General features: G+C 39.3%; 1 protein-coding gene and 1 pseudogene across 1 annotated transcript in view; both read left to right on the forward strand.

The window, feature by feature from the left end:
* The first annotated feature begins 11,334 nt into the window (after positions 1 to 11,334).
* Positions 11,335 to 12,394, forward strand: LOC138399507 (high mobility group protein B1 pseudogene; annotated as a pseudogene).
* Positions 12,395 to 24,924: 12,530 nt separating this feature from the next.
* MBOAT2 (membrane bound O-acyltransferase domain containing 2) overlaps positions 24,925 to 25,156 on the forward strand; it is a 125,642-nt gene continuing 125,410 nt past the window's right edge. The window contains exon 1 of the mRNA XM_069494795.1: positions 24,925 to 24,999. Within this exon, the coding sequence (XP_069350896.1) occupies positions 24,925 to 24,999 (75 nt within the window). The remainder of the gene's footprint in view (positions 25,000 to 25,156) is intronic.

The following is a 25,156-nucleotide window of genomic DNA, read 5'->3' on the forward strand; positions in this document are numbered from 1 at the left end:
GTATCGTATGAGGGGCTGTGAGTGTGATCGTGCAGGAAGCCCTGAGCTGCTTAAACACAGGATTAGGGAGAGGTATTTTTGTTTCACTGCCCAGAGTTGACCCTGTACAGCCAGGTGCCCACCAACTATGATATTAAACAACCTAGGAGCCACCATAAAATTAATAAACCCCGGCAGGCCCACCTGCAGTACTGGGAGGTATGCTGTGTTGTCATGGTGTTCCTAGGAGTGGCTAAAGCATAAACCTGTATCAGGGGACCTGTTTCCATTGCTTTAAAATCACCTCCTACCTTAGAGCAGTGCCCTAAACCCCAAATCCCCAGGGGATTGATGAATTAAATCAAGCATTTTTGAAAATTAGATTTTATTTTGAACCTGTTCATAAAACAAAGGCATTCAAAATGAAAAAAACTTGTTGTTTTTGAATCAGACAGGCACTGATTTGAATTCTAGGTTGGAAGTTGACTAATGGGAGACCTTAGGTAAATTGTTTGACTTCTCTGAGTCTCGGTTTCTTTATCTCTAAAAATCGGATAATGGCTACTTTGCAGACTTGTACAAATGAGGCATTAAATATCTGGTACATATTAGGCACTCAGTAAATACATGGTCATTGCTATTAATTGATGAAAACATATTTCTAAAGTTTTGTAATTGTTAACTGCACAATTTAGGTAAGAATGAGTGTGAAGGTTTTCGGAATAAAAACAAGGTATTTGAAAAAATTTTCTCAGTCTTAATGAGTTTAAATGATAAACTGATAGAGCCTTTATAATTTTCCCTCCTCCTGGTAGAACTTGTTCCCTGTTACTTGAATTTTATTATTCCTTATTATATCACATGTTACAAGGATAAAGATAAGAGATTCTTCTGTTTTACATGTTATTTGATGTGTAAAACTTTTATATATTTTAGTTTTATTTTAACCAATTCCATGTCCTTTACACCTGACTTTTTCCATTGAGCTGTCTGAAAGTATAAATTATGGCAAAGTTGATTCAGATCCAGTGGTGTGCTAGAATTGGCTTACATCAGTTCCTAGGAGTTGTGTTCGCACCTCTATTCCTCTGTATTCAGTGATATCTTGTTATTAGCTGAAATTGGCCATGGTTGCAGTATTTACACCACAGAAATCTGCAAACACTACAAGTCAGGTCTCTCTCTCTCTCTTTTTTTCCATAGTCAATTGTTAAACACAAGCATATGAATGGATATAAAATCTCTGCAATTTTTTTTCCATATTTGAATTTATTATTTAAAATGTACCTTTCTGGCCGGGCACGGTGGCTTACGCCTGTAATCCTAGTACTCTGAGAGGCCGAGGTGGGAGGATCCCTCGAGGTCAGGAGTTTGAGACCAGCCTGAGCAAGAGCGAGACCCCATCTCTACTAAAAATAGAAAGAAATTATATGGACAGCTAAAAAAATATATATAGAAAAAATTAGCCGGGCATGTGGCACATGCCTGTAGTCCCAGCTACTTGGAAGGCTGAGGCAGAAGGATTGCTTGAGCCCAGGAGTTTGAGGTTGCTGTGAGCTAGGGTGACGCCACGGCACTCTAGCCCGGGTAGCAGAGTGAGACTCTGTCTCAAAAAAAGAAAAAAAAAAAAAAATGTACCTTTCCAAATAGTTATTGTGAATTTCTCCTTAAAATGAAGCTTTATAAGAGCAGAGACTTTATTTTATTTACTGATGAATCCCAAGTGTCTAAAACAATACATATCCCAATAAATATTGGAAATAAGCAAAGGTGCTTTGGTAGCTTTGCCCCATCATACACTTACAAAATGCTACTATTCTGAATCTCTTCAAATGTCCACACTATCACTAGACTGAAGTCCAAGAGTATCTCTCTAAAACAGGAAAGGCCTACAAGGTTTTTAAGGAAAGAAATTGATTATCAGACACCGACTTCTACTTTAATGCAGCACGTCTGTAAAAAATACAACTTTGAGCCAGACTTCATTTGGGAGAGTTTAGTACAATTAGTTATTCACAAACAACTTCCAAATCATTTGAACAAGTTAATCTATCAATTGGAATTGTTTGACATTAACTATCTGAGTGCTAAAGAAATCATTTTGACTTTGAGGTATTTGATATTACGTGTTCTTCCAGGGAAGAACTAAGAGTATAAGCGGCTTCTAGAAGCTAGTTCTAAGATATGAACATATAAAATGGTGCTTTGTCTTCTTATTTTATGTCCAAGGACAGACTGATACACCTCTGATCAGACCTGGGCTAAGTTGATAAAGTGGAAATGGTAAAAGAATAAACATTTTTTAGAGATATTAGTGATAAAAGAATTAACAACATGATAGCTTGGTTGGAAAATTTGGAAGATGTTGTCAAATGGTTAAGTTAGTATAAAATATTTCTTGAAGAGTGTAAAAGTGGAGAATTGAGAGTTTCCTATCACTATTTGAAGATTTTAATGCACTGGGCTTTTCCCCACCTCTGCCTCTTCAGGGTCATTCTGCAGCACCAACCATCCCACAAGCTTAGAAGGAAGATAAACACTTCCAAGACCCGATGTCTTTGCTTTTGCCAACTTCCTTTCTCAGGCACACCTTCTTTCTTACTATGCCCATCATGATTCAGTTCAAATAGTTTGTTAAAATGCACCTCCATAACATGAAGGAAATTAGAGGCTACAACTCTAAAAGGTTGAACTGTATACCAGACACCATGATATAGTGATATAGATTAGACTCTCAAGGTAAACTTTGAGTCCTAGCTCGACAATTTACCAGAGGCGTGATCAGGATCAAGTGACTTATTCTTGCTAAACCTCAGTTTTCTTCTCTGTAAAATATGATAATAAAAATTCCCTACAGTGTTGTTGTCAAGATTAAATGAGATAGTTCACAAAAAGGGATAGCCTAGTTACCAGCATGTAGTAAGCATAGTTACCAGCACGTAGTAAGCATTTAGTAAATGGGACCAATCATATCACAAGAATTCTACTTGTCCCACATTTAGCCCCAGGACTGCATTTCTGGAAGTGAGACCTGTACACAAGTCAGCACAAGGTGTTGGGGTCAGCATGCGTATTCCCTGTGAAGATGAGTTCTGGCCTCATGCACCGGCAACTGCGGTCATGTTCTCACACCCTTAGCAGTCACTGCATGCCCAGGCCACGGGCACTTCCGGCCACTGTTCATGTACTTGGTCATTCCTCCCAGGCTATTGTATGATACCCTCAAGATATTGCAGGACTTCCAACACCCTTAATTGCCTGCTTATCATCGACCTCTGTTCTCATCACCATTTTTTCCTCCTTGATGCAAAACTTGATTTTTGACATCCAGCTTGAAACACTTCCACGACACTCCAGCAATATCTGCAGTGCTACCATTCGTATGGGGCACAATTTATGGGCAAATATGTTCACCAGGACATGAAACATTCATAGAAGGAGAGATCACGCCTGAATAATAAACAGATAGGTGAGAACCTTTCAAACCAAGGACATGTCGTTGGCTGACAGAGTGCCATGGACCCTGTGAGTCACAGGATGTTCGGGGAGAGCAGGGCTACAGCGAGCAGCATGGAACAGGGGAGCCTGCCCTCCAGGCTGTGCTAAAACAGAGGGTTTCCCCAGAATACTGGTCAATTCACTGGATAAATCTTAGGGCTATTAGGATACTAATGAGTCAGAAGAGACCAGAAAATAAAAAACCTTCTGACTTTGTTTATCCCGTACTTTCCTCAGTGGATGGACTGTAGAACACACTTTGTGCAGTAAGTAGAAAGCCCACCAAATACACTCCAGGCACTTCCCGTCCCCACTCCATTTGGTCAGATGATCCTCCTTCTCCTGAACCTTGATCTTGATGGTGATGATCCTTGTAATTAATTCTACTCCTCGTCCCAGATGAGCCACCGTTTTAACCATTTTTTGTTTTTTTGTTAAACCAAATCCTTTCTCTTTGGATCTCAAGTACATTCTGATTGTCACTAATTCCATTAATCTATTAGCTATGACTTCACTAATACTGTTTCTTATTCTAATAGCCCATTCATTTTATTTCTTGGAGCAGTGCTATCCAATAGAATTTTCTGAGATGATGAAAATGCTTGCTCACTGTCTCTCTGCTCAGTCTAATACCCTAGCACTATCCACTGGTGACCACTGAGCGTTTTAAATGTGGCTAGTGCAACTGAGTTTTAAGTAGAATGGAATTTTAAATTTTAATTAATTTAAATAGCCATATGTAGGTAATGGCTATCGTAACTGGAAAGCACAAGTGTTGGGAAAACTCCCTGCCGGAACCAAGAACCACCCTCTGTAAGCAGAGAGCAAGCTCAGCCCAAAGAAAGAGGCAGACCAGTCCAGGCCGGTAGGCAGTCAAAGACTTACGCAGGAGGAACTTACATATGAGTTAGTCTGCGGCGGCAGCAAGACAAAGTAGATCTCTGCGCCTGCAAAGGACTCCTGTCTAGTCTTTTACACTATGAAAAGAAAAGTGAAAGGGAAAAAAAAAGTCACTGCCAGAGTGTTAAACCATCTGGTGGTTTTCCGTATCTATTTACGTTCTACTTAAAGGGATTGTTCCAGTTCCCTACAATCTGGTCAGCGTTCCTGGGGGTTGGGGGGGGGGGGGTGTGTTCCAGGCAGTGACAGTTATCTTGTCCTACTGGTAGCTGTGTCCTACAATCCGCTTTGCACACAGAATACATTTTCACTTCTTTCAATCCTAGTGGATCTTGTCTACGTACCCGTATCTGGGAGAGAAATAAGATGGTAGCTAGAAGTCATGCGAATGAGATGAAGCCACAGTAACCCCCACGAGGCACATCATTGATCACTGATCATCTCTCCAGAGTATGTCGCATTGAATATTCAGATGTAGCATCTGTATAATTTGTAATAACAAGAATATAGATAATTTTTGGTATATTATGGAGAAAAAGTCCTATTAAAGTATAGTAAATGAAAACACTTAGTGGAAAGGCTAACATCAAAATAGACTAAAAGGAAGGTTTGGAAAGATACACTTTAAATGATAGAGAAGTTGGAAATAACCTCTAGGGATATTCAGTTTAGAACCACGCTGATGTAAAATTGACTTGCAAATGTTCCAGTGCAAAAAGCCAAATCTGAAAAATAAAAAATCTATATGACTAACGAACGTATCTGCTTGTGTCTTTGGCCCACCCCAGGGTGTGGGGGACGGTCTTTCATTTGGGAAGAACACAGGCTCCTCAGGGCTCACAAAAGGGCTCTCTGCTGCTTACAGATCTGGTATCAGAGCATTTGGAGCTCCCTTCAGTTTACAATGCTGGTTATCTGTCCTTCACCTACTTATTAGAGATTCAAATTACGAATTATCTGAACACAATTTATGTCAAACACCCAGCTGAGACAACTGATAATTTGCCAAGGGCCTTGTTCCTCAAGGTCCTCCAAGTTTTATCCCTGTATCAAGTCAAATCTCTAGAAAGCTTGAACTCAACTTTTATCCCTTCATCCTGGAAGAAAGGCTTCACAGTATGCCTCAACTCTAAAGGCCTCGTAAGAAACAGTCTTAAAAAGAACTTCTGTGCCTTCTTTGTGAAACTACTGGGGGGACATTGTCCAGTAAGCTGTTCATTATTCTATCTACCCACTTGAAAAGTGGCTCTTAGCTACCAGAGCCAGAGAAAGTTTGTTTCATGATGAACTGGAGTGTTTCATTTTCTAAGACAATGAAAAATACATAACCAGTCATGCTTCCCTCTTGGTCTCCACCCTGGAGAAACTCAGAGCTAGTTCTGTGCTTATTTGCAGTAGATTTTCTCAGCCCAACATTTCTATTATGATTTTTCCTTATGTTTCCTCACTAATACTTGGTCATTTTATTTTTATTGTTATATTAATAATTTATTATAGTCATAACATTTCTGGTACTCTGCATCAAATCCATTTTGAAAGAGGACAGGAGGTAAATGTAAATTCATGTATACCAATTCATTTTCCTTCTTTTCTCCCCTAAAAAAAATGGGACACCTTCTTAGAGTTATTATTCTGAAACGCTGGGTTCAATACCAAGAGCCTAGCTCAGTATTTAAGACCTGGTTCTCATACCTGCTCCTCCAAAGTGCTCCTTCCCCCGGCTAGCAGGTTCATCCCATGTTTAATGTCATTATGGTGGGGAGGGGGTTACAAAGCACTGACTGAAAGAGCAAACTTTGTCAGTCATTACTTCCATCACAACAGGTCCCATTTCAGGAAATACCAACGGAGTGCATGTCATTCAAAATGTGGACTTGCAGCCCAATTTTTCAAGATTTTATATTTCTCCTGTATTTCTCCACATTATCAACTAAAATCCTTAAGACCAAAAATCTTAATCAGAAGTATTGTTTTCAGTAAGTATTCTTCCCTATAAGCAAATTTCAAGAAAAAAAAATTCCATGCTGGCAGAAGGAATATTTTGCTAGATTGAGTGGAAGATAAACTTTAACTGAATGCTGCCTTACCTCTTTAATATATGTTCATTCTAATTATTTCAAAAGAATAACCTCTATAGTAAAACATTCTCCAAAATATATTTTGAGTCTGAGGTAGTTTAAAAATGAATTCAGATTTTTTTTCCCCTGAGCCTCATACCTCTATTTTAACATTCTTATTCTGCTTATGATGATCAGAATTTAACATGAAATATAATCTGTCTTCTAGGTAATAAAAAGATGGAAATTTCTCAACTAAAGAGTTTTTAAATTAGATCTTTTCAGGGCATCTAGATTTGCAAAATGAAACAAGGGACTATATTGCTGGCTCTCACTGGGACACTTTGCCCAGAAACTGAAGGACAATCTAGCTCATAAGAGGTAGGCAGAATGATGATTTGGTTTAATGCAGACAAATGTTATGTGACAGAGATGAGTACTCTTGCACTTCGTTTTTGAACCCAGGCATCCTTAGATAGGGAAAATGTGGCTACCTCTCCTATGGCTCTTCCAACATTTGCTTTTGTTTTTTTAAAACTAAAAACCATAATTTATATTTTCTCTTGCCTGTGTGCACGTTAAATTACTGATTTGAGGGTACTGTTAGTTACCTGATATACAGTGAGCATATTTACATTGTATGTCATATACATATAAGGTAAATAAAATACAAAGTGCATTACTCTGTTTATATTTCAAGAAATATAGGCCACACAGCAATAGGCTTTGAAGTAAAGGGACTGTCACTAGCAAAAAGTTGAGGCATTTAAAGATGGTAACAACACTGTAGTTACTGTCATCCCAAAAGTCAGAGTTAGCTAATAGATTTCTCCCTGAACAAGTATACTCAAGATTGTTCCCTTTGAAATCTCTAAAAGACCTAATTGACTTGAATGTTAAATATTAATTATCATTCAAAAAACAAAACAGAAGTCTCAATAACCTGGTGGAGATGTTTCCCCCATGCCTGAACAGTAGTAATACTGGTTTCACTGCTCAGAACTTGCAGCCTCAGCAGCTAGAGCACCCAAATTTTATTTATGGGTCAAAAGGGAACAACAGGCCAGGCGCAGTGGCTCACGCCTGTAATCCTAGCACTCTGGGAGGCCGAGGTGGGTGGATTGCTGGAGCTCAGGAGTTCGAGACCAGCCTGAGCAAGAGCGAGACCCCGTCTCTACTAAAAATAGAAAGAAATTGTCTGGCCAACTAAAAATATATATAGAAAAAATTAGCCGGGCATGGTGGCGCATGCCTATAGTCCCAGCTACTCAGGAGGCTGAGGCAGTAGGATCGCTTAAGCCCAGGAGTTTGAGGTTGCTGTGAGCTAGGCTGACGCCACGACACTCACTCTAGCCTGGGCAACAGAGCAAGACTCTGTCTCAAAAAAAAAAAAAAAAAAAAAAGGAACAACAAAACATTTCACTCCAGGTTTCTTACTTTTGAAGTTATTTGTATAGAGAAGTGGGTGGAAGCTGTGTACATGGAGAAAGGTCAAATGCTCTTTCTGGAGCCAGTACCATTTCTATGATAGTTTGTGGGAATCGTAGCCACAAAATTTCAGAGTTAGAAAATAACTTAGGGATGATCTTGCAACTTCCTCATTTTACAGATGAGGAAAGTGAGACCCAAGAGTGACTCACTGGAGGTTAGTCAGCTAAATACTGAATAAATTGAGATGTAGATTACCTACTCTTTCTACTGTACTGCATTATGTAGATATAATTCTGGACAGCATTTAGCTTTTAGTTAGGGAACATGAAAGGAGCTATAGAACCGATGTCATCGAATTATCAAAGCATAGCATTGAAAATAAAAACCAGTAATTCAAAGGCTGATGGGGGAACAATGTAAAGAAAGGATCAGGCCACTGACACTTGAACTCACTGGACAGTCTTAACAACACCGAAAAGGAAACACCCAAATATTCTGTGTCTCCTGACATAATACAATAGGAACTGCATATTACCACTTACGAAAGATTTTTGCCAAAAAAAAAAAAAAAAAATCAACTCTGAATCTGAATAAGGCTGTAGATCTATCAATTTAAAGGAAATACAGAGGATAGAGGAACATGTTAAATATAGCACAGGGATGCAATTGGCCAAATCCAGACATAGGAGAGAGGCCGTCTTGGATCCTGTACTCTTAGTTCAGCCCAGCTGCCACCATGTGGATCAGAGACAAACCATTCCATTGAGCTTTGCCCCAGATGAAGATCTATAGAACGGTTGTTGTTTTAAGTCAATATGTTTGAGGGTAGTTTGCTACACAGCTATAGAAAACCGATACAAAGGAGGTGAGGTGGTTCATTTATGTCAACTGGGCTAAGGGATGCTCAATTAGCTGGTAAAACATTACTTCTGGGTGTGTCTGTGAGGGTGTTTTTGGAAGAGATTAGCATTTGAGTCAGTACACCAGTAAATAAGATCCATCTTCTACAATGCGGGTTGGCATCATCTAATCGTTGAAGGCCTAAACAGAACAAAAAGGCAGAGGAAGCGTGAATTCTCTCTCTCTGCTTGAGCTGGACCATCCATCTTCTCCTGCCCCGAGATGTTGGAGCTCCTCAGGCCTCTGGACTCAGACTGATTGACACTACTGTCTTCCCTGGCTCTCCAGCCTGCAGAGGGCATATGGTGGGCGGGATTTCTTAGCTTTCAGGACCACGTGAGCTAGTTCCCCAAATAAATCTCCTCTTATATTTCTCTATATATTCTACTGGGTCTGCTTCTCTGGAGAACCCTTTTAATATAGGGGGAAAGGTGAAATTCTTTCTCTGTGTTTATCATGTATATTCCTTGTTTGAATATGCTAAAACATTATTTTCCATTCTCTCTGCCTAGCAAAATTTTACCCTTCTTCAGAAAATACCCAAAGGTCTGAGTACAGGAAATTGGTTGTTTCTGGATTATTTCCTTCCCCAGAGCTGAGGCAGAGTACCTCTGAGATGTGCCTGGACCTTATTGTTCCAGAAACGGCTCCATATGCTACAAAGTGAGAATGTGCTCAAAAAAATTATACGGGCATGTCCCAAGGACACACAGATGCCAGCTTGAAGAGGATCCTACTGGCAAAATCTGGGACCATTTGCCCACCCAAATAATTAAGTACAATAAAGAATTATAGATCATTTAAAAATAGAAATTCATGAGTTTAGATCAATAATAAGAAAGAAAGGGAGAAGGAAGGAAGAAAAGAGAAACAGATAGATAGATAAATGGGAGAGAAGGGGGGAGGCTGACTGGTAAATATGGTTGGAGTGCTGTAGTTGGAAAATCCCAATTTTGTAACCATCTTTGTAAAGACTGGATCAGGCAATTAACAGCTGCTAAGTATAAGGGAAATAACTGATGAGAAGCAGGATATTTGTAAGTTCTTAATGTGCCAGCCCTAATAAAACTGTTTATTAGTTTCAAGGAAGAAAAATAAACAATAATTATAGAGTAGAAAGATTAGACAACACCTTGACCAGGTAATCAAAATGAACATCATCTACGAAGGACCAATGGATATCATGGCCATCAGATGTGGCACCCTGAAAAGGATACAACATTGCCCATGCAGTGGTCTGGCCAACAACACAGAACCCCAATGGGATAAAAGGAAATATCAGGTAATCACAAAATGAAAGAAAAGAAAAGAAAAACTAGAACTGTAGTCTTCAAAAGTGTCAGTGTTATGAAGGACACAGAAAAACCGTAGAAATGTTCCAGATGAAAGAGGCTACAGAGAGAGCCTTGATAACTCAGTGCAACACCTGACCCTCGGCTGGACCCTCTAATGGGTGTAATGGGAAAAATGCCTGACAGTTAAAAAATGCTATTAAATCAACTGAAAAAATTGGAATATGGATTATAGATTGGTAGATTAGATAAATGCATTGTGTATAAATATAACTTATGAAGTTGATAATTGTAGTGTGGTTATTTAAGAAAATATCCTAATTTCAAAAAATATACAAAGGAAATGTATGTAATTTACTCTTAAATGCTTCAGGAAAATGTGTGTGTAAAATAAATAAATAAACAGTGAACACAAATGATGAAGGAAATGGGTAAAATGTTAACAGCAGATGAGTCTGAATTTGGATAAAGGGTATACAAATGTTCCTTGCACTACTTTTATTTTTGTAATTATTTTAAGACTGAAATTATTTCCAAAGAAAAGTTAAGAATAAGTTGTACCATTCTAAGATACAGTCCATGAAACTATTTCTCCATCCTCAAACCTAAATTATCTCCCTTCTCTGAATGCCCATAGCACTTTACTCTTTTGTTTTTGTTTTTTAAATTATCATGTACAACCTTGTATTGCCACCTAGTTGTTTCGGGTTGTTTTGGGTGTGGAAGTCTGTATTTTGCCTTCTCAATTGCATGGTGAGTCCTCTGTAAGCTCTTTGTAACTCTCTCATGCCCCTTGTAACATGTTGGCACAGGGTGGGTGCTCTCACGTGAGATCTGGAAAGTTCCGGATGCAAAGATTTGGCGTGAAGTTTCTGCTCTGCCACTCAATTGCCCTGTGAACTTGGTAAATTAACATACATCTCTGTGCCTCCGTTTTCCCATTTGTTAAATTGAAGGGCGGTAGAGGACTTTTCTAGTTCTAAAACCAATGGTTCAGTATTTGTTTAATTATGTTGAAGCAGTTTTATATTCTAGATATAGCATGTAAAAGATTTTAGAGTTATGATATGAGTTCATATATATATATACACATACATACGTGTGTGTATATATAAATAAAATGCTTAGTATCATATTGGGCTGCAGCTATTTGAAATAATTCGACAGCCATTGTGGTACACTGAGACACTGAGCTCGGTAGAGACAATGCCAGAGCAAGTGAGAGCCTGGCAGGCACTGGGTGACTCTGTGCCTTGCTGAGGAAAAAATAACTAAATATGGGCAAAGGGGAACCTAAGCAGCTGAGAGGCGAAATGTCATCATATGCATTCTTTGTGTAAAGCTACCAGGAGGAGCACAAGAGGAAGCACCCAAGTGCTTTGGTCAACTTCTGAAGAGTTTTCTAAGAGGTGCTCAGGGAGGTGGAAAGCCATATCTGCTAAAAGGAAAGGAAAATCTGAAGACATGGCAAAGGTTATAAAAAAGAAATGAAAACCTTTATCCCTCCTAAAGAAGAAACATGAAAGAAGTTCAAGGATCCCAGTGCACCCAAGAAGGCTCCTTCCACCTTTTTATTCTTCTGTTCTGAGTATTGCCCCCAAATTAAAAGAGAACATCCCAGCCTATCTACTGGTGATGTTGCAAAGAAACTGGGAGAGATGCGGGATAATTGCTATGGGCAACAAGCAGCCTTATGAAAAGGCTGCAAAGATGATACAAGGATATTGCTGTATACTGACTTAAAGGAAAGCCTGCTGCAACAAAAAAGGGAGTTGTCAAGGCTGAAAAAAGCAAGGAAAAGAAGGAAGAGGAGGAAGATGAGGATGAGAATGAGGAGGAGGATGAAAAAGATGATGATGGGCTGCGCGCGGTGACTTATGCCTGTAATCCCAGCACTTTGGGAGGCTGAAGTTGGGAGGATTGTTTGAGACCAAAAGTTCCAGGCCAGCCTGAGCAAGAGTGAACCCCTATCTCTACAAAAAATAGAAAAATTAGCCAGGTGTGGTGGTGCACGCCTGTAGCCCCAGCTACTTGGGAGGATGAGGCAGGAGGATCGCTTGAGCCCAGGAGTTTGAGGTTGCTGTGAGCTATGATGACACCATTCGACTCTAGCCTGGGTGACAGAGTGAGATTCTGTCTCAAAAAGGAGGAGGAGGAGGAGGAGGAGGAGGAGGATCAGCTGGTTCTATGCAGCTTTTTTTCTTGTCTATTAAAGCATTTAACTCCCCATAGACAACTCACTCCTTTTAAGGAAAAAAAAAATTGAAATGTAAGGCTGTGTAAGATTTGTTTTTAAACTGTGCAATGTCTTTTTTTGTATAGTCACACTACTGCTAGCCCTGTCCTGGTGGTATTTTCAGTAGCCACTAACCTCCCCTGGTACAGTATGGGGTTTGTAAATTGGCATGGAAATTTAAAGCAGGTTCTTGTTGTTGCACAGATTAGTTATATATGGGGATGGCAATAGTTTGTTCATCTTCAGTTGTCTCTGATGCAGCTTATACGAAATAATTGTTGTTCTGTTAACTGGAAACCACTCTGTAATTGCAAAACAAAAAATAATTGCAGCTGCTTTGTTGACATTCTGAATGCTTCTAAATAAACACAATTTTTTAAATTAAAAAAACTCAACAATTTTGGGGGGGTCCAAAAGTCTTAGATGCAATATTTTGCATACATTTGTTGAACCAATCATAGATCCTTTTCTTGTTTTATTTTGGTGACTTTTTTTTTTTTTTTTTTGAGACAGAGTCTCGCTTTGTTGCCTGGGCTAGATTGAGTGCCGTGGCGTCAGCCTAGCTCACAGCAACCTCAAACTCCTGGGCTCAAGCGATCCTACTGCCTCAGCCTCCCGAGTGGCTGGGACTACAGGCATGCGCCACCATGCCCGGCTAATTTTTTGTATATATATATATTTTAGTTGGCCAGATAATTTCTTTCTATTTTTAGTAGAGACGGGGTCTCACTCTTGCTCAGGCTGGTCTTGAACTCCTGACCTCGAGCGATCCACCCGCCTCGGCCTCCCAGAGTGCTAGGATTACAGGCGTGAGCCACCGCGCCCGGCCTTGGTGACATTTTTTTTACCATGAGTACCATGATAATGATTTTAGACTGAGGCACTGAGAAAGCTGATTCCCTGACCCAACACACTTGAGTTGTCTTTCTCAGCAGTTAAGTTGGTTTTATATCAATCTATCCACACTCCATCAGCTTCCCTTGCGGCTCATGAAACATTTGCAAGATATTAGGTGAAGGTAATTAAACATGCCTGAGGTTCTGGCAGTATAATGTTCATTTAATAATTCTTCATTTCCTATCTTATTTTTGTCACTAATGATTTTGATCAAAGGCCCATAGAGTTTTAGTCTTCTTTCTCCCCTAATCTCAGGGCGAAAACTTGCTGAAATATATTGAAAGAGTGGTCAAAATGATCAGTTTTCAGATTGAAGTTATAAGAAGTCTAGTTGAAATACATATTTTGTTATTAAAAGATTAAAATACCCCCATTGCGCACCATTTGGGGAATGGTAACACTTGAAGGTGCTGACTCAGGAAGGGGGGGTGGGGAAGGGAGGGATATATACCTACATGATGGGTGCAACGCGCACTACCTGGGGAACAGACATGCCTGGAGCTCTGACTTGGGGGGAAAGGCGGTACATGGGCAACGTATGTAACCTGCAATTCTGTATCCCCCATAACAATAAGATGAAATAAAAAAAAAAAGATTTAAATAATGGACATAAAAGGAGGCCTTCTATTTTATTGATTAAAATAAATTCTCCACCAGGTGCAGTGGCTCATGCCTGTAGTCCTAGCACTCTGGGAGGCCGAGGCGGAAGGATTGCTTGAGGTCAGAAGTTCGAGACCAGCCTGAGCAAGAGTGAGACCCTGTCTCTACTAAAAATAGAAAAAGTTAGCTGGGCAACTGAAAAAAAAATTAGCTGGGTGCGGTGGCCCACACCTGCAGTCCCAGCTGCTCCTAGGGAGTCTAAGGCAGGAAGATCGCTTGAGCCCATGAGTTTGAGGTTGCTGTGAGCCAGGCTAACTGCCTGGCATTCTAGCCTGGGTGACAGAGCAAGACTCTGTCTCAAAACAAAACAAAATAAAATAAAAATAAATTCTCTTTTAATTTGATCCTTGTCTATTTTATACCTATCTAACCTGCCAACTATATTAAAAATTTAAAAGCTGTCAGCTGTTTTTGAAAGTATTTGGCCCATTGATATAGTAACAAAATGTACCTTAAGTTCTATTTATGGTATTCAGAAACAAAATTTCAGATAATAAAAAATTGTGTTTCATTGAGTAACATGCTTGGCAATTGTCAAAGCTCTTATGACATGCATTAGAATAAAGTACAAGTGGTGCACGTACACTGAGGTTAGGCACATAATAAAGGAGGTTGCAGTTCACAGAAACACTTAGATATGTTCCTATGATCTCCTCAGTAAACATAAGGATATTCCAATCTTCAGATGACTAATATTCCTGTTCATTCTGATATGCCCAGTGATTAACACAGTACCTGACACCTGTAGGAACTCAGTAAATATTTTGTGAATAAATGAATCAATGAACAAATAACCAATACTTACAGAAATCTTAAGTTAATGAATTTTGTATGCCTTTAAAAATATTCTCAGACAACTCAGTGAGCTGCCCAATTATATTGGTGAGTTGATTTCATCTTAATTTTGCCACCTGTAGAAGTTTTAAAGGCAAAAGCAATGTTCTTTAAATTTCTAATACTAGGACCATTAAAGGTAATTCTGCTTATCCATTCGAGTGGAATCTGTTTTGTTTCATTCTCCAGATGGTTAGTAAGTTAGAATGGTCCTGACTGCAGAAAGAATATTTTTCTCCTGCATAATCCTGTGTCACCTTGGAGCCCTGGTCTTTCCCTGCAGCACTACTGTGCTTGTGCTTTGTATTGGTTAATTGAACTTATGTTGGAAATAGTGGAAAACTTCCCATGATGGACCTTGTGGTTGTTCTCATTGCTATTTTTTATAGGCTGATGAGAATTTTAGTTTGAGCCAAAGTTCTTAAAGCTCTTACAGATATCAAAAAAGCCATGGGTGAAAATATTGCTCAGAATTTCTACTTTATAATAAGGAATGGTGGCTCATTTGGCTATATCGCTATTACTTCTTAAAAGATCTGTGATTTTGGGCTTGGGGAGGAAATGCTTGTTTTGTATAAAAAAATCAAATATATTACCCACATCATCAAATGAGACCACTGCCCAAAGTCAAAGATGTATTTCACTTTCCACAAGAATAAAGGGGAGAAGTAATATTTTCTGAAATTCATGTTCACATTATAACCCACTGCCTACATCTTCAGAAGCAGTATTGGCTTTTCTAAAACTAATGCATTTTCAATGTGTTGGTAAATTTATAACTCACACTCCCCCTTTTAAATAAAGCATATGTCTTTTCTAGAAATTCAAGATGTATTTCAACTTGGAAGTCCAGGTGCTTATTATGAGATTGCATTTATTTTAAAATGAAGGTCAATTTTTTTCACTAAATTGTTTGCCTGACAAAATGTTTATATCCCGTGGGCAGGTACAGTGGCTCACACTTGTAATCTCAATACTTTGGGAGGCCGACGAGGGAAGATTCCTTACGGCCAAGAGTTTGAGACCAGCTTGGACAACATGTCGAGACCCCATCTCAACAAAAAATAAAAACAAATTATCCAGGTGTGGTGGCACACTCCTGTAGTCCCAGCTACTGAGGAGGCTGAGGCAGAAGGATAGCTTGAGCCCAGGAGTTTGAGGCTGCAATGAGCTATGATCATGCCACTGCATTACAGTCTGGGCAACAGAATGAGACCATGTCTGTTTAAAAAAAAAGTTTACACCCCGAATCTTGACAAATATCTTAATTCAGAATAGGTTTATGTTTTCAAATCTCTATAAGAAGAAATTGGCATCGGAAATACTACAGCAAGTTTTTCTACTTCATTCACTTAAGATATATTTTTGTAAGGAAGTCTTGACATAAGTATGACTTAGGAAAAAGTAAACTTGGTCCAAAACTTAAATCTGAATATTGCTCATTTGTAGTATGAACTATTTTAAATTATAAAAATGCATGTGTGTTTTATTTTTCTTTTGTGAATAAACTATAATTCTTAGTGCACAAATATTATTAATAATATGGGAACAAGTATTTGGAAACTTCTGATAGATGAATTCATAGTCTTTGATAGTTATATTTTATGATATGTAAAGTTGTTTGATTTAGTGAACATTCTATTTAATTAGAACATGGTTCATATGGATACTTTAATATGTGTAGACATTACTCTTAGTGACAAAGTGATTAAGTAACAAAGAACATTTAATTGGTGTTCTTTGTTACTTACGCTATTTTAATATAAATTGTGAAAGATTTTTCTTAAGTAGATGAAATTCACTATTTTAGCAAAACCTACTCAGCAGGCTATAAGAATTAAATTTCCTTTTTACTTTGGAAACATTTAACATTTTGAGTCAATGATGAAGATGGTTTTACGAGCTTGGCACTGATATTGTGAAAATCAGAAACAGGAGATGGATCTCATATTTCTTAATGTTCTCACTTATATTTCATAAGTGGTTGTTTTAGGGATTATGAAAACGATGACACACAGTGAGCTAGCTGATGGGTGCAATCTTAGTGCATAGATTTGGGTGTGTTCCGAGTGGCCTGTTCACATTTGTTTCCTGTTTTATTGTACAAATCCCCTTTCTCATAACATGAACTTTTCTTATGTGTGAAATGCATTGTTATCTCATGTTTATCCATTGCAATAATTTTCAATGAGGGAAATGCCTATAACTTATAAATTCTTAATAATGAAAATACTAAATATTCATTTAACTCAAGGTAGTGATATAATTATACTGGGAGAATAGGGAATAGGGTTGAAGGAAGAATGGAAAAAGAGTTGTATTCTCATCATCCATATAGTAAGACTGATAATTTATAATGTTTAAAATGAAAAAGTCCTGAAACAGCAGTATAAATATCTTGTTTTTTGTTTTCAAGAAAATGTGGAGGTCAATTCCAATAGAAACAGTTGTAAGGGTTGAAAGTGTTAACTATGGGTAGCAGAAATCAGGAGTGAGAAGAAGTAGGACAGGGAATTCTCTTTTTTGTTAAAATCTTATAGTACTATTTGTTTTTAAAATTGTACATGTATTATTTTAATAAAAATAAAAGTGAAATGAAATTCAAAAAATAAAAGCAAGAGAAAAGAAATGGCTGCCCTGTTCTAAAACATCTTATTTGCTCCTTTCTTCATTTTCTTCCTTGACAATCTTAATTTTTGTCTATGACTACTTTTTCTTCACAGAAGACCTCAGATATACCATCGTTTGGCATAGATATTACACATATATATTATTATGGGTCTTAATCTAGATGAGCCTCTTAAAACTGAACACTGTGCTCCATGAATTCCCTTTACTTCCGAACTGTCTTCCTGGTCCAAATGCACTATCACTTGAATGGCCAATGCTAGCTTTCAAATACAAGATCTCAAAGTTGGCAGGTTTCTGAAATTTGCAAGAAACCTTAGTTACTCAGAAATACAGAGGAATATTTATATCTTTATTATACATATACAATCAATAAGAATTAACTCTGAGCATTGATTTTTATTTTATTTAATAACAAAAATGGGTCTAGTAATGTTAGTTGTCATAGTTACTATTAGTAGTATTAACTTAATATTACTGAACTTAACATTTTAACAGGAAAAGGGTTATGGATTTACTATTTGGAAATTGAAAAGACACTTAATAAAACCTAGTTAAATTACTTGATGTGGTATAACAATCAGCACAAATGAATTATTTCTGTATTTTCTTAATCATAATGAAGTTCTTACCAAAATAAGAGATATTAAAGGCCTACAGCAGTGGTTCTTAAACTTCGGTATGTGCTCAGGAATTAACTATAAACACGGATGAAACGCCCTGACCTAGAAATTATGATTCTTTATGTGTTCACTATTGCCCAGGGATCTGGGTTGTAAATAAGCATCCAGAGGGATTCTGACAAAGATGGTCCTCGGACCCCAGTGAGATGCACTGTCTTGTTGGGTTGTATCAGACATACTAATACTTGAGTTGATTTTATTTGTCTTTTAATTTATTTCTCAACGACACTCCAAAGAGAACAATTTTAAGTGCTCTCTCAGAGAAGTATCTAGGGACCAGTAGCTGAATTTATTTCACACAAAGAGGAATAGAGTAGCTTTCTGCAGTAAGATCAAGTTCCTTGCTCTTGTCCTAGATAATGTAGGATAAGTTCATTGGTTACTAGCTAGATGCTAACCAAAAAAACATAAATATTTGTGGAATAAAGATGGTATTTAGAGAAATACTTTACATAGGATGAAATCTAATGGTGCCTGGAATTTTCAAATTCATTAATCAGAGTAATAATTTTAAATGTGCCAAAAAGTAATACTGAACTCCAAATTATAAATTATGCATTCATTTGCTTAGTGCTTACCCGTGAAGTCCTGATATAAATTATTGTTTGTCTTTTTAAAATCCTTTTCCTACTGTGTAGGTTGTAAAGACTCAGAATAGATATTGACAGCTAAAAACAAAATAATCTAACTCACTGCAGTGTATTTCAGCATTTAAGAAGAAAAAGTTTTAAACTAGTTGACATCCTATTTACTTCTGTAAATGCAAAACTCTATTAATGCTTTCAGGTGAGGTAGGCCAAGAATTTATTAAATAATTTAATGTGCCTCTTATACTCCATATCCCTCAGTGGTTTTTCTCCCTCTCAATTTGGAGGGATAAGCTGACTAAAGCAACAATTTGTTTTTAACATACCTTTTATCTGGTATATGATACCTGTGATAAATATGATCACATACCATAAGACTTGCTAATCCTACAAAAACAATGGTGATGATGATGATGTATGTGATGATGGCTAATATTTATTGAGAGCTTACAGTATGACAAGATATTAAGTGTATTAAGTTACTTGAATGGCACAAAAAATCATTATTATTTGCATTTTATAGGTTAGAAGATTGAGGCCCAAAGAGGCTAGGTAACTTGCCCAAAATCAAATAAGTGGACTTCAAACTTAGGCAGTCTCCTTCCAGTGCCCAACTTCTTTAACCTTGTACTTTCTATAATCCTACCCACCCAATGCCTCAGCAAAGGTAAGGACAATATTTCAAATGGAGAAATACTCCCTTGGTGGGTATTTCCATCTGATTACATTCTCACTTTGGAAGTGGTAACCCAGTATTTATAAATTTAAGCTTCCTTGGGAGAATCTGGTATCTCTTTCATGATAGGTTTCCCTTTAATTTTAATGTTTCGTGGTTTCAATAATAACTGCCTTGTGAGATACAGTATTTTAAGGCTAGGTCAGAATTTATACACAGAATCCCAAATAAGAGGGAATAACTATCTGCTTAAAAGTGGAAAATAAATTAAAAGATAATTTGATGAAATCGAATTCAAGCCATTATCTGATTATAAGGCCATTCCTTAGCAGGTACCGCATGTTTAGCCAGATGAATCACCTGTCTTGGAGAGCAAGTTCTTTGGCAAGAGAACCAGGTTCCATGTGGAAACTACAGACTTCGTGGGTAGAGATGATTCTCGCTCCTAATTCTTTACTGGTTTGGGCTCTGGCGTTGGTATTGTAATCTGTGGACCAAAAAGCAGCATCTAACAAATGATAATAATGGAGGAAGGGTTTAAGCAAAAAATATCGACAACAAAATACGCTAACACATTTACCCACAAAGAGGGACATCTGCTGAAAGTGATGGGCGTCTGGGGATCACACAGAACCCTTCGGTGGGCTGGAGAATAACCTCCAGCTTTTTCTTTGTTACAGAGCTGGCAACAGAAGAGGGTTTCTGTGACTCCTCCCCCAGCAGCCAGACGGGGCTGTTTAGAAAAGCCGTGATATGTCAACATCTATCAGGAAGGGGACTCGTCTTACAGTTATAGATAAACAGAAAGAACCTGAAATAATAGGCAGAACAGAGAAAATGACACCTTACCCAGTGCAATGCCCCGAGTAGATGGAATAAATGCTGCTAATGATAATGGTGATTATGATGAAACCTGGGGTGGTTACGGTGTTTACAGTTAGGATGTTTCATAATTTGGACACAAATACTATTATGCAAACCTATGGAAGCATGAAAGAGTTTGTACTTTGTTTTTCTATACCTAGGGATCAGGGGTTACAGATTGCACATTTATGATACAGGAAATAAGCATAAAGCGAGTGTTCTTTTGAGATTTGTCTTATTCGCATAAAAATAAAAAAGCCAAATAAATCTATGAGGAAAATGAAATGTTTCCCCGAGATGCACAGATATAAAACAGAAATCTTCACAGGCCACTGAGAAATAGTAGACATTTTTAAGAAGGAAAACTGATTAGATATATAATAAATTAGACGTAGTTGTTAAAATCTGTATAGCAACTAGAAAGCAATGCTATTCTCAGACCGATGAATAATAAATAGTTTTGTTTGCATCTTTTAGCCAAATAAACCTAGACTGACTGTAGGCTCAGGAAGATAGAAAAAGTCCAGAAACTCTTGGGAATCATATAATTTTAGAGGAAGAGGGGACATGTGAAATCATTTTTTAAAAATCTCCTGACATATACACAATGAAATTGAAGATAAGTGATTTGTTGTTATGGTCCACGTCAGTGGTAAAGCCAGAAAATAGTAGAGCCAGGACTTCTCCCTACCTCTTGTTTAGCCTACTCTGTGATTTACTGATTCAACCGTGGTAGGTCTGAAAGAGTGGCATTCTCTATTCCATTTTTTGGTCTCAAGTTAGGGTAAGCTTGTACGTGCTTAAAGATGCCAATCAGTTAACTGGGGTTGTTATGTGTACGGTTCAAGGCCCTGCATCATCAAAGTTATTCCAGGGTATAGGGGCATAGAATAGGCAAAATAATTGCCTAAGAGCTCTAATTTCATGATACAACCATGTTTATGAAACAAAAGCAGCTTGGCAGATCACTTCTTCTGAGTGGTTTATTCAAAGTTAGAAATAAGTTGAGAAAGGAAAATTTCATTTTAGCAAGCTTTAATTATCATAGACATTTTAGGAGGCAGGGGCAATGAAGCCAGGACAAGTACACTGCTACTCTGCCATCCTATTACACGTAACCGCCGCTCAGTGTTCTCACTCTTTGACCTAAGTTAGCAACTCTTGTTAACAATGTGGCTGCTGTATTGAAATCCCTTTACTACTAGTTATTATTTCTCATACTAATAGTACTAATAGCTTTAAAATAATTTAGTCTATTATTAATTTTATGTTCAGATTCACAATACTCCTATGAGATAGGACAAATGGTTACCATTATCCATATTTGATAATGTAAAACTTAAGGCACAGAAAAGTTCACAGCTACATGGTGGAAAAATTAGGGTTAAAGTTCAAGTCTTTTGACTTCCAGCCAACTTTCTTTCATCTAGATATGTTCTTTTGATTTTAACATTTAGAAAATGACCTTACTTGGTACTTTTCTTTTAAAACTTTACTCTCTCTGTTCTGTGAATATGACTTTCTTCTTTTGATTATAAGCATCATTTATTCTTTACAGCATCCTACACAGTTCCCTGAACATAGCAAGTACTCAATAAATGTCAGTGTTTTTAAGAATTAAGAACATGAGAATCCCTTTTTATAGGGTGGATGCTATCTGAGGTAGGACAGTGAGGCATTATATATAATTAGTTCAATTCTTTCCTCTTTCATCTCCATTTAAGAGCTTCTGGTCTAATTAGCAGATTCTGGTCAGAAGGCCTGCAGACAATTTATGCTATCATCACTGAGTTACTAGCTGAAAATATTGGTTTCCAGTTTCTTCATTAAAAACATGAAGATGTGGTACTTTTAATATGGGAAAAATTTTCAGAATTGCATTAAATTTCTTGGATGATTAATAGTATGTGTCAACTTGACTGGGCTAATGGATGCCCAGCTAGCTGATGGAACATTATTTCTGGGTATGTCTTTGAACATGTTTCTTGAAGAGATTAGCATTAGAATTGGTAAACTGAGTAAAGAAGATCCTATCTCACCATTGGGGGCTGACATCTTCCAATCCGTTGAGGGCCCAAATAGAATAAAAAGGTGGAAGAAGGGTGAATTCAGTCTCTCTGCATGAACTGGGACATCCATCTTCTCCTGCCCTCAGATATTGTTGCTCCTGGTTCTTGGGCTTTCAGACACGAACTGAATTATACTATTGGCTCCCTTGGTTCTCAGGCCTTTGGGTCTGAACTGGAACTATACGATCTGCTTTTCTGGGAGTTTATAGATAGCAGATTGCGGGACTTCTCAGCCTCCATAATTTTGACTCCAACTCTCATAATAAATCTCTTTCTACATGTTTATATATAATCCTATTGGTTCTGTTTCTTTGGAGAACTCTAATATAATATTTCTTAAGTTTTATCTTCATATAGGCACACTTTTATAACCTTATGACATGTAGTAGTAGTACCATTTTTATGCACGAAGAAACTAAGGCTTAGAGAGGTTAAGTAACTTGCCCAAGATCTTGTAGCTAATAAATGGCAGAGACAGCAAAAAACCCAGGTCTGTTTGACTCCAAAATCTAAGCTATTATTATTAATAGTTGCCATACTGTATTTTACCTATAGCTTTATGACTCTGACCCAGCTAAATTTTCCCATATAGCTAAAAGCTTCCCCATTTTATTAATAGATATTAAAGTAAATAATTTCATATAGTCACCCCCAAATAGAGACTATGTTCTGTCATTTCCTACTAAAACAAAAATTCAGACTAAGGAAACTCCTTTTTGTAGATATTATTTGTTCCAGCTCAGAGAGTGTATCTTTATGCTGCTTACTTTAGGTTGCAATATGTTCCGAACACCCACTTTTTAAGTTTTTAAAATGGTATTTCAATTTTTCCTTCAGTTTATATGTTCAGCCACCTGTACACTTCCTCTACACTTCTCCGAAGAAAGGAAAAAATAGTTTTTTCTAAGATTACATTAACAGAGACATCCAGATTATTGGGATAATATATTTTAATAAGCAGCTCATTGAACAGATTTGCTTTCTAATTGATTACAACTCTCATTGGAACACTACCCTACCCCAGGGGAATGATGGTCCTCGTTTTTTGATTCTTCCATCCTCTACTCTCTGTTTGGGCTGAGAATCTACCAAACTAGGGTTAAGTTAACCAATGGAAGAATATTAGGCAGGAAGGGACTGTACTGATTAGTTTCAACTCCCTCCTTTTCGGAGACAGCTGAAGTCCACAGACTGGTTTACTGAGGTGCATTTGTATCTGTGCTGTCTCATTATTTAAGACTCCAGATTAGTCATCAAGTAAATGCTACACCTGACAGCCGATGGGAATTTCCAGAATGGGTTTAAGTGTGAGGAACAAGAAGGCCTAGTGTTAACAGGTCAGTTCTGGAGGTAGATTACTTGGATTCCAACTATTTATCAGCTGTGAGATCTTGGGCAAATTACATAAATTTTCTGTGACTCAATTTCCTTGACTGAAATTGAGGTACCATACTATCTCTCTCTCATGGTAATCGCATGCGGTTAAATTCTCAAAAAACGTTAGTTATTTCTACCCAAATTTCAAACTGTCAAATCCTTGAATTTTGAGCTCTCCTGATAACTCTACTCTGGCATTTTTTCTCTTTTAAAGTCTTCTGAACAAACGTTGATGCTTGCATTTTCAAGACGCTCAAATGATTTATTTTTATTAAGTTTGGGGCAAATAGACTATACATGACAACCGCCCCGCCCTTTGAAGGTATGTGGACACAGCAGAATTCAAGTTGAGAGGAGAATGAGCTCAAGGGTTGACCAGATGCTTAGAAATAACTTTTGTGTCGGGAGGTCTGTGGGACCTTTACTGAGGGCGGCTGGCCATCAAAGAACTAAGCGTTAACACAGCAATGGTGTGACCCGTTTCCTGCCGCTCCCGTCTCCTGGAAGGCCCAGGTGGGGCTCGAGGGTGACTGACGGGTCAGACCACACTGGAAGTGTTCTCAAGTTTGGGCTTTTACACAGCACTCTCAGAGACAAAGGGATTTCTTAGCTAGGTCAGTTTTTTGGTTTGTCGTCCTACTGCTCCCAGCCCCCAGCTTTGTCCCCAACTTCCCCAGGCGCTGGCTCGATCGCGTCCCTCACATCGCCCCTTTGTCTGGCCGCCACCTCGCGCCCCTTTGTTGTCCACTGTCCCTCCCAAAGAAGGGTAAGGGGGCCGCTACACTCTCCAGGGAGGAGAAATATAGGGGGACGGAGGCAAAGATGCCCTCACTAGCTCCCACTCGGGCACGCGCTTCCCGCCGCCAGCGGCCGCCCTCCGGCGGCAGCCCGGGCCCCTGGCCGGGGTCCTCGGCACGGGGGAGGGGCGCGGCGCGGCCGGCGCCTTCCGATTGGCTGCGGTCGTCGGGGCTCCGCGCCGCGATTGGGCCGCGGGGCTGTCTGGCGCGAGAGCGCGCGAGGTGGGGAGGGGGCGCTGGAAGCTGCTGGAAGTCGGGGGCGGGGGATGCGGCGGGGGCGGTGGGGGCAGCGGGGCGGGGCGGGGGCGTTGGCGGGAGGGGCTGCGCGAGTGTGGGGCGGTCGGGGGCGGCGGGCGCGGGCGGCCGGCAGCAGGCGGAGGGGAGGTGCGAAGCGGGCGCCGCCCCCGGCCCCTCCCCGGCCCTCCCTGCGCCGCTCTCCGACCGCGGGCGGCCCAGGGGCGGACGCGCGGCTGCATCCCCATCCTCGTCGTCGCCCGGCACAGCGCGAGCGGGCGAGCGGGCGGCCGGAGCGCGCCGGGTGGAGCGCCGAGGCCCGGCCATGGCCACCACCAGCACCACGGGCTCCACCCTGCTGCAGCCCCTCAGCAACGCCGTGCAGCTGCCCATCGACCAGGTACCCCGGGGCACTCCGGCGTCTGGGGCGTCGCGCCCTCGCCGCCCCTCTCGGCTGCGGTGCCACCCGCCCGGGGGCCCGGGAGGAGGGTGGGGGCTGGGGCCGGGCGCCCGGTGCCACTCTGCCCGCCTCCCTGGAAGGGAGGGGGCGTCAAGCC

The sequence above is a fragment of the Eulemur rufifrons genome, chromosome 19, assembly GCF_041146395.1.
Source record: "Eulemur rufifrons isolate Redbay chromosome 19, OSU_ERuf_1, whole genome shotgun sequence".
Lineage (NCBI taxonomy): Eukaryota > Metazoa > Chordata > Mammalia > Primates > Lemuridae > Eulemur > Eulemur rufifrons.